This window comes from Oryx dammah, unplaced genomic scaffold, assembly GCF_014754425.2.
Source record: "Oryx dammah isolate SB20612 unplaced genomic scaffold, SCBI_Odam_1.1 HiC_scaffold_9, whole genome shotgun sequence".
NCBI lineage: Eukaryota > Metazoa > Chordata > Mammalia > Artiodactyla > Bovidae > Oryx > Oryx dammah.
In genome coordinates this window covers 33,012,027-33,030,754 of record NW_024070193.1, presented here as the reverse complement: position 1 = coordinate 33,030,754, position 18,728 = coordinate 33,012,027, and the positions used below count along the sequence as shown (strand labels likewise).

The 18,728-nt window shown below is 37.1% G+C and overlaps 1 protein-coding gene across 1 annotated transcript in view; it reads left to right on the top strand.

Annotated features, from left to right (window-relative positions):
* CNTN3 (contactin 3) overlaps positions 1–18,728 on the top strand; it is a 284,442-nt gene that overhangs the window by 158,741 nt on the left and 106,973 nt on the right. Inside the window, exons 5-10 of the mRNA XM_040246384.1 lie at positions 2,005–2,208; positions 3,665–3,767; positions 4,284–4,468; positions 8,149–8,285; positions 9,758–9,887; positions 12,561–12,711. Of these exons, the coding sequence (XP_040102318.1) occupies positions 2,005–2,208; positions 3,665–3,767; positions 4,284–4,468; positions 8,149–8,285; positions 9,758–9,887; positions 12,561–12,711 (910 nt within the window). The remainder of the gene's footprint in view (positions 1–2,004; positions 2,209–3,664; positions 3,768–4,283; positions 4,469–8,148; positions 8,286–9,757; positions 9,888–12,560; positions 12,712–18,728) is intronic.

Sequence of the window (18,728 nt, the reverse complement as noted above, 5' to 3'; positions counted from 1 at the left end):
TGCTTTCTTTAAAACAAAGAAAGCCTGATTAGTCATGTCATATCCTGACTCTTTGAGCCCCCATGGTCTGTAGCCCGCCAGGCTCGTCTCTTCATGGGATTCTCCAGGCAAGAATACTGGAGTGGGTTGCCATTCCCTTCTCCAGGGGATCTTCCCAACCCAGGGACTGAACCCAGATCTCCTGCATTGCAGTGGATTCTTTACCCACTGAGCCATTAGGGAAGCCTACAGCATTGTTTAGCTCTGTAGTTTATTTAGTACTAGTGCAAGAGAAATCACCATCAGGATAGGCAGAAGACCAACTGTGGAGTGGATGTTGGAGATACATTTTTGTTTTCATACAATTTAACAAACAAATCACATGACTGAGTAGAGTTTCATGAAACACTCTGCTGATACGATAGCCCGATGTAAAGCTCAGCTCATGATTACAAATCAATGTTTCTGAACATCTGCACAGTATGACATTGAATTACTAAGCTTTAGAATCATCCAACATTCCCAGTTGCTTTCAAGGCAGAAGAGAGACAGTCATTTTTCATTTTCACCAGGTGCTTGCTCTTCACCCTGTTTGCCTTTTACATGCTCTTTTCCCTCCCTCAGGAGCACTTTTATCCCTTCATGTCAGAATATTCTCCTGTTTTTTAAGACCTGTTCTTCAGTTATAAGAATGTCATCTCTCCTTCCTCTGAAACCCTTAGTAACTCTCACCCAGTCTCCCTCTAACAAGTGGAAAGACCCTACACCATTGGAATTATGCCTTTAATACATTTCTTTGAGTTTGTTATTCATTAAAATTGATTTTTATTGCATCTGGTCTTTAAAGATGCTTTTGGAAGGTACTATAGTATGAAGCAGTGCTACAAGGTTAGTGAAATTGTAAAAGAAAATACCACCACAGAAAGAAAAAATTAAATTAAGCCAACTACGATAACTATACTTACATAATGACTTGCTTCTGAAAAACATGAGCATCTAGAACAAAGCAGCATAATATTTAGCCCTTATTATCACAGAGGAGGAGAACAACAGTTCCTTTAGGGAGAGTTAGTTGCCTTGTTCCCAAAGTTCAGGAAAACTCTAATGTTGGACTTGATTTAGACATTAGTAACATAATTTTATCTTAATTAACTCAATAAATATTTATTGAGGACAGAAGTTTTTGGATGTTTCCATTTGCTAATTTTAGAAGAGGAAGGCAAGCAGGATTAAAAATTGACATCTCTTTTTATTTACCAAGTGGTGGGAGGACAGATAAGTAAATAGATCATTATATAAAAGTGACAAGTAATTTAAGTAATATCAGCATAGGGTAGCTCTGTATAGAAGCACTTACTCAGAGAATGCGAGATAAGGAAGACTTCTCTGAGTCGATGATTCATGATGTTGGAACCAATCTTTGAAAAATAGTTATAAGTTATTTCGACAGAATGAGCTTTGGGTGTTGAAAGGGGAGGAAAGCCTTGAACAGAGCAAAAGGACAGTACAGCCTCTGAGAGCAGCATGTATAAAGGAAAGACCCACAAACAAGAGACATTCATAGGCTTCTCAGCTTCTAAGGCAATAAGTAGGGGCTTAATCATGCATGGTCTCATTTTCAAGGTAAGCAATTTTTCATTATTCCAAAGAGTACCGAGTAATTGCCGAAAGTGTTATAGCAGGAGGTGGCATGATGAGATTGATAATTTTGAGAAATCATAGAGCATGTAGTGTGGAGACACAAATTAAAAGGGAGCAAGACAAGCCAGAGAAACTTGTTAGGAAGTATTTAGAGTAGTGATAATGAAGCCAGTGATAATATTGCTCCCACCAGAATGTGGGTCGACAGTGACCTCCGTAGAATGCAGAATGAACACAGCCTCATGTCATGTAATGGTTTCTCTCCATGACCTGCAAGAAAACACTAAGTGTTGCTTTGCAGTAAAGGTGATTTCAGATATTTTAAATATATTGTAGAAGGCTTTCCTTCATGATGGAATTTCTTTTCTCTAAAAATTTTACTAGAACTGTCATATGCTTGGATCTTCAATGAATATCCGTCATTTGTCGAAGAAGATAGTCGGAGGTTTGTCTCTCAAGAGACAGGCCACCTCTACGTTGCCAAAGTGGAGCCATCTGATGTGGGCAATTACACGTGTGTGGTGACTAGCACAGTGACAAATGCCAGAGTGTTGGGCTCCCCAACGCCTTTGGTGCTTCGTTCTGACGGTAGGAAATATTTCAAGGGGCAAGTCTAACTGGAAACGCTGTTGTGAATACAAGACAAAACAAATCAGGAAAAGTGAAAAGTATATCCTGCAGAATTATTTTTATTTTTTCAGAACAAAAAACATTTATGAGTACAGTAGCTAAAATGATTCCATCAACCTGTAATGTAATTCTTACTCAGAACTGGCTTCCTAGTTTGCAGGGGCTGGTACTGAGTGAAAGTGAGGAATTGCTTGTAAAATTTTTTACAGAATTTCAAGATGGTGGCACTATGCTTTTAAATCAAATATGAACCCTCCAAGCCTGGGGGTCACCTTGTATTCTAATGATGTCACCCGTCTTGACTTTTGCCAGCCTGAGATTATTAAAGTTCTAGATATTTTGTTATAGTTTAAAAGCATCTATAAATAAAATTAAAGGGGAAAAAATTGTACATTAGATCCCTAGAACTTATTCATCTTATAATTGAAAGTTTGGTCTGTGTATCTGACCAACATCATCTCATTTCCCCTACCCGTACCAGCATAGTGATTATAGTAATGCTGTGTTGTGTACTTGAAATTGGCTTAGAGAGTAGATCTTAAATATTCTCACTAGAGAAAAAAAAATTATTTTTAAAAATTGAAAACAGTAACTATGTGAGGTGTTAAATATGTTAACTTGACTGGTGTTATTATTTCACAATGTATACATGTATGAACTTATCATTTTGTACACCTAAAAAATGACATTATGCAGTCTTTATTTGTCAGTCATACCTCACTAAAACTTGAGGGGGGAAAAGGAAAACATATGTTTCTTTAGCCCCTCAGTGATTGTTTCAAGGGAGCCCATGAACTGCAAAGCAGATTTATAAGCCTGGGTACTGTCCCAGTTACACAAAACAATATCTGAAAACAATATCATGGCACAATGCCATGAACACAAAGTATCTAAGTACTTCTTTCCAGTCAGGTATAATTGAATTTGACCTTTCTTGTTTATTGCATTACCATTTCTTGACTTCAGGGAGCTATTTAATAAGTTTAAGGTTGGTGTCTATGCTACCAGGGTACCATTAAGTAAATTTCCTTCCATAATTTTTGCTCTTTAGGATATTTTAAGAAGTCAAAATATATTGTATATTGAAGTTTGACTAGAAATTTCCAAATTGAATACAGAATAAAAAAGCCTTCCATTTTATATAATGTAAAAAAGGTCTAGTTGTTTTCTTGAAACTCCTCTGTAAGCTGTAACTTATGAATCATGGAATCCAAACTTTCCACATGTTTAATGATATTGCATATTTGGCCCAAGGTAACACAACTTCTAAAAGTACCTACTAGATGGCAAGTCAGTAATTTAAATCATTAGGAGGAAGTACTTCAAAATAGAGCAAAAAAAAATTTATATAAGAAAAATGGGATAATTCCAAAGGAAACATTGAAACCATTAACTTTGTATTGTGTGTTTACAGGTGTGATGGGTGAATATGAGCCAAAAATAGAAGTTCAGTTTCCAGAAACTCTTCCAGCAGCTAAAGGTTCAACTGTGAAATTGGAATGTTTTGCCCTTGGAAAGTAAGTTTTATAACATTTACACCGATATGCAGAAACATTTGGTTGCTGTGAGAGATCAAGATAGCTTTTGACAGACTCTTCTTTTCCTTATTTTCTAAAAATTTCTTTCATTTAGAAGTAAAGGAAAATTAAAATAGAGGGGAAATTCACATATATAATTTAGTTTGAAATTTTAAAGACAATTTGCAGTAAATGACTGTGCCTGCCTAATTTCATAAACTAAATTTGTGTTATTTTTCTTTTGCTTGTTCATTTGTTGTATTATAATACTGTGGGAATGCATTTTCTCTAAATTATTAATTAACTTGAGAAAATGCACAGTTTATTTTATTAAAATATCAAGTTAAAGAGATAAATCTTTGCATTTGCAGGTTTAGTAATTGATAGCTTACTGTTTCTGCATTTGAAAAATCTGTGCCATTTTTATTCTATCCTAACAAAACTTTTATTTTGTCAAGCCTAAAAGGCTTCCAGGCATTGCTTAAATAGCGAATAACTTGATAAATTTCTTCATAGTCCTGTACCCCAGATTAATTGGAGAAGAAGTGATGGACTGCCTTTTTCCAGTAAAATTAAGTTAAGGAAGTTCAGTGGTGTGCTTGAAATTCCCAACTTCCAACAGGAAGATTCAGGTTCCTATGAATGCATTGCTGAGAATTCACGAGGGAAAAATGTTGCCAGGGGGCGTCTCACTTACTATGGTAAGCCTTCACTTTCAGCATATTGGATTTTTACGTTTTGCTCTCTCTATAAATTATTAGTATTGGGGTTGGAGGCTGGGTAGGAGATTTTAGCAGAATCTCAATGTCCAGCTTGTTCTGTTCTTTGTTAAATGGGGATAAATATTTATCATAAAAGGAATTAAAAAGAAAGAAAATTTTGCAATGAAGTTGGAGACATAATATATTCTTACTGCATTTTAAACTGATTCATATGATAATGAAATATTCACTTTTTGGGGGTGGTTAAGAATAGCAATTTACTTACTTAACGGAATCAAGGAGAGATCTCCTTTCTGTCTTCTATTACCTCTAGAAAATGGGATTTTATATCTTTCTCTGTGATCTTTACTAAGCAGAAAGAAACTGTCTACTGGGAAAACTCGCAATTACTGCATTAGTCCAACCACATAAACTCAGGCTCGATGGACCTCTTCTGTATTATTCTATGCTTTCCAATAATAAAAATATACCATGTTTGCTGCCTTTAATTTGTAGTCACATTTATTTTATGTACTGTTATATTTGGATAAGAAAGGTTAATACAGTTACCTTTGTTTAGAGTCTATTTTTAGGAAAATTCAGATCAGTTCAGTCACTCAGTCATGTCTGACTCTTTGTGACCCCATGGACTGCAGCGTGCCAGGCCTCCCTGTCCATCACCAACTCCCGGAGTTTACTCAAACTCATGCCCATTGAGTGGGTGATGCCATCCAACCATCTAGTCCTCTCTCGTCCCCTTCTCCTCCTGCCTTCAATCTTTCCCGGCATCAGGGTCTTAGGAAAATTAGATTATCTTTTTTTGCCCGAACTTGTTTTCAAATCACTTTTATTAAAAAAAAATATTAAGTATTGTTATGAAAGTATGATTTAGAAAGTATAAATAAATCATTTTATAAAATGACTATAAAATATGTGAAGATGTAAATTCAGTGAATGTATTTTTGCAGTTTAACCATTGAAAACATTGTAAAATGAATGAGAATTGATCACTTCTGTGAACGGAAAATGACAATATAGTCTATTTATTTTAAAAACTTAAAATTGAAATAATTTGCAATGCTAACTTGTATAGTGTACATAAATATTGCAGAGAGGAAAAATTTTGCAAAGACAAGTATACAGACAAGTAAACCGTCTTAAACCGTCTTCAAAAGGATGTGAAGTTTGCAAGTGCATTACATCTGATTACATTGACACTTGTTTTATTGTAAGTTTATAGGATCTGCCAGGAACAAAACGGAGGTGTGGATTGATAGCATGAGCCATTCTGTGTTGTAATTCTTTCTTCTAATTACGAGATTTGGTTAGAATACACAGCACCAACTTGCCGTTTCCCAGATGCCATGTTCTACATATTGGTGGGATGATATGGATATGTGTTGGGGACACCTAAACCATGTGGTTATATGGCTCTAAGTTGACCACAAACAAGTCCAAGCTGATTTTCTCCTTTCTAAACAGCCAGTTCCTGGCCCACTTAATGTTTTAGTAGGAATGTTTTTAGCTCTGTGGAATGGCAGCCCTGCACTAATAATAAACCCTTGTTTGCTTGTTTGGCAAGACATTCAAAGCTAAGCTGACATTTAAGTGTCTTATAATTAGGCCCTGGCTCAGTTTCTCTGTGGCGTTTCTTTCTGCCCTTACCTTTTCTCTTTCTCTGCATGTTGATTTCCCTGACAGTCACAGAATGGCTACCAGCAGTGACCAGCACATTAGTTCTTGTGCATGCTTCCTTTCTCTAAAACATCTTGCAGCTCACGTCTCAGATCTCATTGGCTGCGTGTTCATTCCTAAACCAATCACTAACAAGGCGAATTGACTTAAACAACTTACGAGCCTTTTTTGGAACACAGAATATGGTCAGGTTTCCCTCGATTTTGTAGAAGAGAAGATAATTCAATAAAAAATGAGGGCATCTTAGGAATAAAGAAGAGAGAAAACGGATACACAATAGACAACAAACATCATCCGCTATACTTAGTAAATGAGGTAGATGGTTGCTTTAGTCCATTTTTATATGTACCTAAGAAATAAATTAGAGGGAACTCCTGGCGGTCCAGTGATTAGGACTCTGCACTTTCATTGCAGGGGTCACACGTTTGATCCCTCATCAGAAAACTAAGATACCGTATGCAGTGCAGTGCAGCCAAAAAATAAAATGAAAAAAAAAAATCTCAGTTAAAAAAAGAAATCAGAAATCAATTAGAAAGTTTCATGAAAGTTCCTTTAAAATTCTGTCTGAAGTCTAGTCTGTTCAATAAATACCTTGCAGTTCTCTGATTATCTGCTCTGATATTTCATGTAAAAAATGGTCCAGTAGAATATTTGAATCTCATATGATGGAATAAGGGGATAAATCACATTATGCGGCAATTGCAATCTTAGGATTTGCTTAGTCCAGCAAATTATCTTTCCATTTGAAGAACAGTACCATGAGAAGCCAGTGGAAATTTTTACTAGAAACTTGAGCCTCAGTCAAGGGATCATATGTGAGTCTATTGTAGTCTCATCCCACCTAGGCTGATTAATTCCTGAAAGGAGACAGTATGTTTCAATATAGAGTAGAGAGGAGTGATTTGGGACTGAATTATACTTCAGATTGGGCAAGCAGTTTATACTTTATAAAAAGACAAAATAAGGTAAAACTTCGATGGGTACATTTTCTCTAAAAGCTGAATAGCTATAGTTTCAGTTTCATTTATAGAAAAGGCAATTTTATGAGATATAAACAGAAAGACAAATCTTCCCATGGTTGAAATTAAATAGAAATAGATAAAATCTTTCTTCATATGGAGGATGCAAATGTGAACTCCGAAGTACACATCACATGTATAATGCAATGTGAAAGCAGGAAGACATCTCACCTCCTAGTCTCAGAGCTAAAACATAGACTGAGAGTTGGCTGAATATACTTTGAATGTTGATTGACTTTCATTGTGAGTGGTATGTTGCTTTCATCATTAAAGGGACTTCCCAATTGTCTTCAAAATGTAAGTAAAAATGATAAATCCACTTGATGCAACTGATTTGCATACATAATTTAAGGTTGCATGAGTTACTTCTTTTTCATAAAAAATCATTTGATTCAAATTGAACGAATTTATCCATCTTTCCCTGATTTCATTTTAATTTGCACAGAGGTTCATAAGATGTTCACTGGTTTGTATTTAATTAAGAGTTATTTCTAACTTGAAGGAAATACTTTTTTTTCTTCTGCTGTACAAGTTTCTCTTCTATTGATGCTGATTTTTAGTGCATAATTAAGACTGATATCTGCTGTCATTCACATAATTAAGTTGTCATCAGTTGTGAGCTCATAATTCAAAAATGTACTTGGACAAGAAAATCTATATAGTTTGTGTACCTGCATTTTTCTGCTGATATCTGAAGAACGTAATACAGTGCCCAGAATTTTGAAAACAGAAAGCATAATGAATTTGACTCAGGAAAGGGCAAGTTGTAACATCCATTCTCAAATCTAGAAATGTTTTACATACCCACTTAGTAAATACCTAGTGAATTAAATACAGTTTAGCCACTTACATTACATTAGTTTACATTAATCTATTATTGCCCATAGTCATATCCACTTATATTTATGTGGATAAAGTATTTGTTTTTTATTGTGGAGTGGTTTGAATTTTTTTTTTTCATTGCAGCAAAGCCTCATTGGGTTCAACTCATAAAAGATGTAGAATTAGCAGTGGAGGACAGTCTTTACTGGGAATGTCGGGCTAGTGGTAAGCCCAAACCCTCCTACCGATGGTTGAAAAATGGAGAAGCCCTTGTGCTTGAGGTAAGGTCATGTGCCTGGTTAATACGCCTTTTTCCCACTTGTATAAATGCCTTTTCTGGTACCAACTGCCAGAGTAAACTGGTGAGTTTGCACACATTCATCCGAAGAGTTTCTATCACATTCATCTGAGAAGTGGTACAAGGGAAAAAAGGATAAAATCAAGTACCCAGTCTTCCAAGGAGGAAATATTTTCAGTATTGAATTTCACTGAAGAAAGATTATTTTATGAATTTAGTTCATGATATAAAGTCAACCTATGAACAGTGCAAGTGTTAGCTCTTGTATAATTTATAATCAGTTCTCTGTGTCCCTGATCCATGGATGCAACCAACCAGGGACTGTGAGGTCCTGTAATATTTGCAGTTTTCAATGAAAAAGTATGCAAGTAAGTGGACCACCCCCCCCCATAGTTCAAACTTTGTTGTTCAAAGGTTCACTGCACTATTTTTTTTTTCATTTTGAAATTAGAGAAGGCTTTATTTTAATCAGACGTAGAATGTGATTTCTGTTTTTCCTGTTTGATAACATGGATGGCCTCTGGAGAATAAGTGTATCAATTATATCCTTACCTTGTTAGATGAGTATTTTCTCAATCACTTCTCAAGCCATGTAATTTTTGCTTTTTTAAAAAATTGTTGTACTAAGTCACTTATGTTCCTTCAGATTTCTCCACATAACCATTCATAATACTTACAAACCTTAAATAGATATATGTTTTCCAGCACCCTTTTTAATACACAGAATTTATTATGTCTTCAATTTTCATGATTTTATTTTATTTTTTTTATTTTACTTTACAATACTATATTGGTTTTGCCATACATCAACATGAATCTGCCACAGGTGTACATGAGTTCCCAATCCTGAACACCCCTCCCACCTCCCTCCCCATACCATCTCTCTGGGTCATCCCAGTGCACCAGCTCCAAGCATCCTGTATCCTACATTGAACCTAGACTGGCGATTCATTTCTTACATGATATTATACATGTTTCAATGCCATTCTCCCAAATCATCTCACCCTCTCCCTCTCCCACAGGGTCCAAAAGTCTGTTCTATACATCTGTGTCTCTTTTGCTGTCTCGCATACAGGGTTATCGTCACCATCTTTAAAAACTGGTGAAAACCTTTCCAGTTCATGGGTTGGAAACCTGGTACATTTCTTAAAATCTGCAACTTTATCCATAGGGAAAAATGAAATAGTTGCAATATTTTCCATTTATGCTTTGTTATTTATTTTACTGATATACTTTTTGACTGCAGTAGATTTATGAGTATTTTTAATGTCTAGCTGTTAAGTCATTCTCAGCATTTCAGATAATGGAATCATTTAAATTTCAGGTCAGATTGCCTAATACTATGAGGGAAATTAAGGATACTGTTGGCATGATTGAAATAATATTCAGTGGTTATCATTTTTCATCTAAAATGGTATATACATTTATATGCAAGGCATTTTTATTATTGTCTAGGAGAGAATACAGATAGAAAATGGTGCCCTTACAATATCAAACCTAAATGTGACCGATTCTGGCATGTTCCAGTGCATAGCAGAGAACAAACATGGTCTCGTCTATTCTAGTGCTGAGCTCAAGGTCATGGGTAAGACCAACTTTCTCATCTTAATTTATTTTTCTTAAATCCTCCACTTTTGCCAAAAGCAGAAATATTTACCTTTCATATTAGATTCCTACATCTAATAACATTTTCAGTATCACAGCAGAATCATGCAGAGTTTTTAATTGAGGCATACACTTTAATGATTTCTAAGGAAAAGCAGCAATTATGGCCAGAATTAAGCCCAAAGTTGGAAATAGAGAAACAACAGGGAGAGAGTGTTGAACTAAAACATCCTTATCCAGCACCAATAGTATGAACTAAGTAGTACCTTTTAGGAGAATAAGTTACTCTGGTGTTCTCAGTTGCTGGTCCATAAAAGTAAATATCAAAATTCAAATCAATAGTTTATTGATCCAAAAGGAGTTGTTGTCTTTGTCTTTAATAACTCTGCTGGAAGATTCAAGTTTTGGGCACACCAGAGCTTTAATTAACCAAGGCTTAACTACTTGAAATTATGAATTATGTTTCTCTTGTACTTCAGGTATAAGAGAAGAAAGAAAATGTTATGTTTAGGCCCATTGTCCAGAAAAGACACTGTAAGGTACAAATGACTTCAAGTCCAACCAAAATTGTCAGAGCATAACATATAGTATAGATAGGAAAGAAAGAGAGGAGGAAGAAAGGAAGGGTAGGAGGGAAAGAGGAGGGAAGAGAACAAGGAAGAGGGTGGGAAAGAGGGAAAGAGAAGGAGAGTGGGGAAATTTATTGTTCATTGTAATTAAAATAGAGAATTTGGATTTCAGTTTGATTTGACTCAGGGTTCTAACATCATCACCACTCTCAGGCCTCATATGATGATCCCCAGGACATTCAATTTTCATTATCAGAGTCAATCTAGTGAAAGAAGGATAGCTTTCTTAATTGCTTAAGTGCAAGTCACAGTCCTGACTGATCTAACTCAGTGCTTCCCTACTGGGGACAGTTTTGCACCCTGGAAATAATGGGAAATGTCTGGAGACATTATTGGCTGCCACAGTGTAAGGGTATGATAGCAAAGGATGGAGCCTGCATATGCTCCTGGCATCTTGCAGACAGATGCCAGAGAGATTGCTCAATGTCCTTCAGTGCCCAAGATAGCCAAAATGTTATGTGTTTCATGGAAAAACACTGGTTTAAGGCAAACAAGTGTCTCTTGGTGCCTGGAAGTTAGAAACACATCATCTGTACCAAGAAGACTAAAGCTTGGGAACAGCAGAACATCACCTGAAAATCTGGCTGGTATTATCCATGACAGAGACATATGGTATTACAACAGACAGGAGGAGAAATGTGCACATATCTGAAGCTGAAGCCTGCTGTACTCTCAATTAGTCTTATAAACCATAGTTTATTCATCTTAAACCAAATGAATCTCTGCCTAGTGTTGCATGGGGTTTTTGTATGGGAAAAAAATATGACCTATGTTTGAAAAGAGATTATACTAATATATAAAGATATTTTTGGCTGTTTTAGTGAAAATTATTCTCTTAGACTCGGAGAAGGCAATGGCAGCCCACTCCAGTACTCTTACCTGGAAAATCCCATGGACGGAGGAGCCTGGTGGGCTGCAGTCCATGGGGTAGCGAAGAGTCGGACACGACTTTGACTTTTCACTTTCATGCATTGGAGAAGGAAATGGCAACCCACTCCAGTGTTCTTGCCTGGAGAATCCCAGGGATGGAGGAGCCTGCCATCTCTGGGGTCGCACAGAGTCGGACACGACTGAAGCGACAGCAGCAGCAGCAGCATTCTCTTAGAATCTTAATTTTTAAGGCCAGCAACCTCCAGGATAACATATCTTCTTTATCTGCAATCACATATATGTATCATATAATTCATTGTATGATATCCAGTTATTAAAAAATAAATTATATTCACTGGGATATGCCATAGGAAAGAAGATTAGATATTTATAGAAATGCACTGAGTTCTTAACTTTTTTCCACATTTGCAGTAAAAGGAAGATGATTTTCTGATTAACATATACTTTCCTTCAAATGATATATCATTTTGTCTCTTGAATGTTCAGAGACATTGTTTCAAGATCAGCATTCCATGAATTATTAGCAAACATGTTTTCTACATATGATAGTATTTAATGGAATATTGTAGCATAGTGTAATAATGCATGTTATACTTCTCCAACTTTGAAGTTAAAGCTAACCACATGAAAATTTTATAATAGATCTTAATAATGTTTATAATAGATCTTGATAATGTTTATACAAGAGAATAAGTGTTCAGCACTCAGCCTTTACTCAATAAACATTGCTGAGTACCCACTGACTGTCAGGCACTGCGCCACACACTGTGTCTTTGAAGTCACGAGAGAGACTGACCCTGTTATCTTTATGGAACTTTCAAGAACATTCTATGATAAATGTTTTTAGTGTTATTAAATTTGTGACTGAGCTATTTTAAAAGCTCATGGTAAACTTAAAATTTTCATATAAAGTAACTGTCTCAAGAATTAGGACTTGCCAGAAAACACAATAGTAGGAATTAGCTTTTGAGCACTGAAAACATCTTGTAAGTGGTCCCCAGTCAGTCAAACAAATCAGGTAGTAATAGCTCACCTGTCAAGAACCTTTAAAAAAATCATTATAAAGTCAACCTTTGGAATTTATGGGAATTTAAAGAAATAAAATCAAATTCATATTCTTTCCTCTTTTTCAGCTTCTGCTCCAGATTTTTCAAAGACTCCAATGAAAAAGTTGATTCAGGTGCAGGTGGGCAGTGAGGTCAACTTGGATTGTAAACCCAGAGCTTCCCCCAGGGCACTCTCCTCCTGGAAGAAAGGAGAGGTGATCGTTCAGGAAAATGAAAGGTATTCTGTTGCCCATAAAAGTGGTGATTTACCTGCTTCTTGCTTTCCACAGCAATGCTGAAGGAGGCTTTCAACACGAAATGAAATACAGTAGCATTTCAATAAAATGTGAGGTGTTCAGGAACCGCAATAGCAGTATTTTTGTTTTTAATACTCTTGAAATGATACTAATCAGGTTTTGAAATATAAAAACAGATTTACCTCACCTCTTCCAACATAGAGTATTTTAGAAATGAGTTTCTTCCCCATTTGACTGGTAAGACTCAAAACTGGAATGACAAAAGAATGCAGGCCCTGGACCCAGGCTCTCTCTCAGCTCCTGGTGGCCCAACGTCTCAGGGCAAAGAAAATAGAAGATGGCAGCATATGCCCGATGAATATCAATCTTGTTGCCCTATATTGAAGTAATTTTACAGTTATTAGTTTAAGCAAAGGCTCTCTTGATTTCCTGACTGCTATGATAACATTTAAAATGAAGAAGCAGAATAGGGCTTAGTTAAAAGCACAGATTTTGGAGCAAGACTGTCGGATTCCAATCTGTATTCTTTTACCAGATCAAGGAAGTGACTTACTCTGTGTGTTTTGAGTCCTCATTTGTTAATTAATAGAATTAGCACATATATCACATTATGAGGGTTGGTATGTGGATAAAACCCATAAATATCTATACAGCACTTAGGTCAGAACCTGGCAGAGAGTAAACATAAGTACTGGGTATTGTTATTATTGATTGAGTACTTACTACCTCTTGGAACCTTGTGGTGAAAGCTTCTGATAAGTGGAATGATAGCCACAAACATGTCCATGTCCTTCTTCTGGAGAATTTGATTATATTATGTCACATGACAAAAGATAATGAAAGTTAAAGGTAAAATTAAGGTTGCCAACAACTTAAAATGGGGAGATTATCTTGGATCCTCTGGTTGGGCACTTGAAAGGGGAAGAAGATAGCAGAAGTGTTTGAAAGCAATGTATGATAATGAAGGAGGGTGCAGGAGGGATTTCCAGCATGAGGGAGACCCTAATTGGGACTGCTGACTTTGAAGATGGTGGGAGGGGGCCAATGTACAAAGGAATTCCAGATTCCTCTATCAAATGGGAAAATCCTCAGTTGACAGTCAGCCAGGAAATAGGGATATCAGTCCCACAACTTTAATGAAGTGAATTCTTCCAACAGTGTGAAGGAGCAGAAAATGATTTCAGAACCTTCCAGAGTAACACAGGGCTTCCCAAGTGGCTCAGTGGTAAAGAATCTACCTCCCAACGCAGAAGACATTCATTTGATCCCTGGGGGATGGCAGGGGCTGGCGGGGGGTGGGAGGGGTGGGGGTGTGGGGCGGAGATCCCCTGGAAGAGGAAAGGCAGCACACTTCGGTATTCTTGTCTTTGGAAATCCCAGGGACAGAGGAGCCTGGCAGGCTACAGTCCTTGGGGTTGCAAGAGTCTGACATGACTTATCGATTGAACAACAACAATGACAACAAAAGTAGCACAACACTAACAACACCTTGATTTTAGCCCCTTGTGACCCATACTGCACCTCTGACCTCCAGAACTGTAATATAATACATTTGTGTTGTTTTAGGCCACTAAGTTTATAGTAACTTGTAATTGGAGAAAAAGGAAACTGATACAGAATGCCACACATATTATTTCCTTTAAATATTTCTGCAGCTCTGTGCTATTTATATCATATTATTATCTCCATGTCACTAATGAAACAACTAAAGCTTAGAGGAATTATGTAATTTGCCTAAAGTCACATAGTCAGAGTGAATTCCATAGCTAGGGCATAACCATGAAGTGTTTTCAGGGCAACATTGTGTATAGAGAACACAGAATCTGAGAGGTGGTCTCAGCCTTTGAAGTCATGGGGTCCATATTATTCTTTTTGGAAATGGAGGGAAACAAGAAAGCAATTTCTTAGCCCAAGAAATGTAAATTTACTTTTCCAAAACTGCTAAGGCTTACTGCAGACAGCCAGGTTGAACTGCTTTTAGATTATAGTTCCAAAGTTATTTTTGTGAGTTGGTTAGGATAACACAATCTGCTATTTCTATGATACTTTGTGGAGGACTATATGATACTTTATGCCTCAGGCAGCCACAGCAGGATGACAAGGCAAAATTGTGAACTGAGCCATTAGGAAACACAATCTAACCAAGTGCTAGGCAGTACAGAATAGATTTCTGGAACAGAAAAGTAATTAGTGATTTCAAATTTAGTTGTCCAAGCCAGTTTAAACAGGTCAAGATACAAACTATTTAATTTTCACAATGCTGCAAGTTAAACCTTTCTGTATAAATGGTGACATTTTTGTTGTTGAAAACATTTTAAAGACTTTTAATTGTATACATAAATTAAATAGTAATTATGTTCCAAGGACTTAAATGCTTTGCACAATAATAAACACACTTGTTCTCACAGTAGTGCCTATAGTAGGCAGAGGTTTTAATCTTAACGTTAAAAGAGGACAAAAGATTAGCAGGTTTAGCTGAAGGCACACAGGAGAGATTTACTCCCACTTTCGAGAATGGTGGGCTACCCTTGTGGCTCAACTGGTAAATAATCCAACTACAATGCAGTTTGATCCCTGGGTTGGGAAGATCCCCCGGAAAAGGGAATGGGTACCCACTCCAGTATTCTAGCCTGGAGATTTCCATGGACTCTATAGTCCTTGGGGTCCCAGGAGTTGGAGGTGACTGAGCAACTTTCAATTTACATAATGATGGGATGATGCACACAAAAAATTTAAGGACTAGAATCTCACCTGGTATTTCTCACTTGGCCACTTGCTACATTAGTATCATTAGGTCACTTCTCTAATACCTATAAACATTAATATCCTCATACATAAGAGAGAGATAATAATTCCTACCTTCAATTCAGTTACTCAGCCATGTCTGACTCTTCATGACCCCATTGACTGCAGCACGCCAGGCTTCCCTGTCCATCACCAACTACCAGAGCTTGCTCAAACTCATGTCCATCGAGTTGATGATGTCATCCAATATCTTATCCTCTATCATCCCCTTCTGCTCCTGCCTTCAATCTTTCCCAGCATCAGGGTATTTTCCAATCAGTCAGTTCTTCCCATCAGGTGCCCAAAGTATTGGAGTTTCAGCTTCAGCATCAGTACTTCCAATGAATATTCAGAGTTGATTTCCTTTAGGATTGACTGGTTTGATCTCCTTGCAGTCCAAGGGACTCTCCAACACTACAGTTCAGAAGAATCCATTTTTCAGTGCTCAGCTTTCTTTATAGTCCAGCTCTCACAGAAATATATGACTACTAGAAAAAACATAGCTTTGACTAGATGGATCTTTGTAGCAAAATAAGGTCCCTGATTTTTAGTATGCTGTCAAGGTTGGTCATAGCTTTACTTCTAAGGAGCAAGTATCTTTTAATTTCATGGTGGCAGTTACCATCTGCAGTAATTTGGGAGCCCAGTGTTTCCATTGTTTCCCATCTATTTGCCATGAAGTGATGGGACCGGATGCCATGATGTTAGTTTTCTGAATGTTGAGTTTTAAGCCAGCTTTTTCACTCTCTTCTTTCATTTTCATCAAGAGGCACTTTAGTTCTTCTCTGCTTTCTGCCATAAGGGTGGTGTCATCTGCATATCTGAGGTTATTGATATTTCTCTTGGCAATCTTGATTCCAGCTTGTGCTTCATCCACATGATATACTCTGCATATAAGTTAAATAAGCAGGGTGACAACATACAGCTTTGATGTACTCCTTTCATGATATGGAAACAGTCTATTGTTCCATCTCTGGTGCTAATTGTTGTTTCTTGACTTATATACAAATTGTTCAGGAGGAAGGTGAGATGATCTGGTATTCCCATCTCTTGAAAAATTTTCTACAGTTTGTTGTGATCCACACAGTCAAAGGCTTTGGCGTAGTTAATAAAGCAGAAATAGGATGTTTTTCTGGAACTTTCTTGCTTTTTCAAAGCTCCAATGGATGTTGGCAATTTGATCTCTGGTTCCTCTGCCTTTTCTAAATCCAGCTTGAACATCTGGAAGTTCTCAGTTCATGAACTGTTGAAGTCTGGCTTGGAGAATTTTGAGTATTACTTTTTTAGCGTGTGAGATGAGTGCAATTGTGAGGTAGTTTGAACATTATTTGGCATTGCCTTTCTTTGGGATTGGAATGAAAACTGACCTTTTCCAGTCCTGTGGCCACTCCTGAGTTTTCCAAATTTGCTGGCATATTGAGTGCAGTACTTTCATAGCATCATCTTTTAGGATTTGAAATAGCTCAACTGGAATTCCGTCACCTCCACTAGCTTTGTTCATAGTGATAATTACCTAAGGCCCACTTGACTTCCCATTCCAAGATGTCTGTCTCTAGATGAGTGATCACACCATCATGGTTATCTGGGTCATGAGGATCTTTTTTGTATAGTTCTTCTGTGTATTCTTGCCATCTCTTCTTAATATCTTCTGCTTCTGTTAGGTCCAACAATTTCTGTCCTTAATTGTGCCCATCTTTGCATGAAATGTCCCCTTGGTATCTCTAATTTTCTTGAAGAGATCTCTAGTCTTTCCCATTCTAATGTTTTTTTCTATTTCTTTGCACTGATCATGGAGGAAAGCTTTCTTATCTCTCCTTGTTATTCTTTGAAACTCGCATTCAGATGGGTATATCTTCCCTTTTGCATTCAGATGGGTATATCTTCCCTTTTCTCCTTTACCTTAGCTTCTATTCTTTTCTCAGCTATTTGTAAGGCCTCCTCAGACAACCATTTTGCCTTTTTGCATTTCTTCTTCTTTAGGATGGTCTTGATCACTGCCTCCTATACAATGTTACGAACCTCCGTCCATAGTTCTTCAGGCACTCTATCAGATCCAATCCCTTGAATATATTTGTCACTTCCACTGTATAATCATTAGGGACTTGATTTAGGTCATACCTGAATGGTCTACTGGTTTTCCCTACTTCCTTCAATTTAAGTCTGAATTAGGCAATAAGGACTTCATGATCTGAGCCACAGTCAACTCCTGGTCTTGTTTTTGCTGACTGTATAGAGCATCTCCGTCTTTGGCTGCAAAGAATATGATCAACCTGATTTCAGTATTGACCATCTGGTGATGTCCATGTGTAGAGTCTTCTCCTGTGTTGTTGAAAGAGGGTTGCTATGACCAGAGCATTCTCTTGGCAAAACTCTGTTATCCTTGGTCCTGCTTCATTCTGTACTCTAAAGCCACATTTGCCTGTTACTCCAGGTATCTCTTGACTTTCTACTTTTGCATTCCAGTCCCCTATGATGAAAAGGACTTCTCTTTTGAGTGTTAGTTCTAGAAGTTCTTGTAGGTATTCATAGAACATTTCAACTTCAACTTCTTGGGCATTAGTGGTTGGAGCATAGACTTGGATTACTGTGATATTGAATAGTTTGCCTTGGAAACAAGCAGAGATCATTCTGTCATTTTTAAGATTGTGCCCAAGTACTGCATTTTGGACTCTTTTGTTGACTATGAAAGCTACTCTATTTTTTTCTAAGAGATTCTTGTCCTCAGTAGTAGATAAAATGGTCATCTCAATTAAATTCGCCCATCCCAATCCATTTTAGTTCACTGATTCCTAAAACGTTGATGTTCACTCTTGCTGTCTCCCGTTTGACCACTTCCTATCTGACTTGATTCGTGGACCTAACATTCCAGGTTCCTATGCAGTATCGTTCTTTACAGCACTGGAATTTATTTCCATCACCAGTCACATCCACAACTGCGTATTGTTTTCACTTTGGCTCTGTCTCTTCCTTCTTTGTGGAGTTATTTCCAGTCTTCTCCAGTAGCATATTGGGCACCTACCCAGCTGGGAAGTTCATCTTTCAGTGTCATATTTTTTTGCCTTTTCATACTGGGAGCAAGATGGCATAATAGAAGGACATACGTTCATCTTCTCCTGTGAGAACTCCCAAATTGCAACTTGCTGCTGAACAACCATCAACAGGAGAATGTTGGATACCAACCAAAAAAAAAAAAGTATGTCCAAGGGCAAAGGAG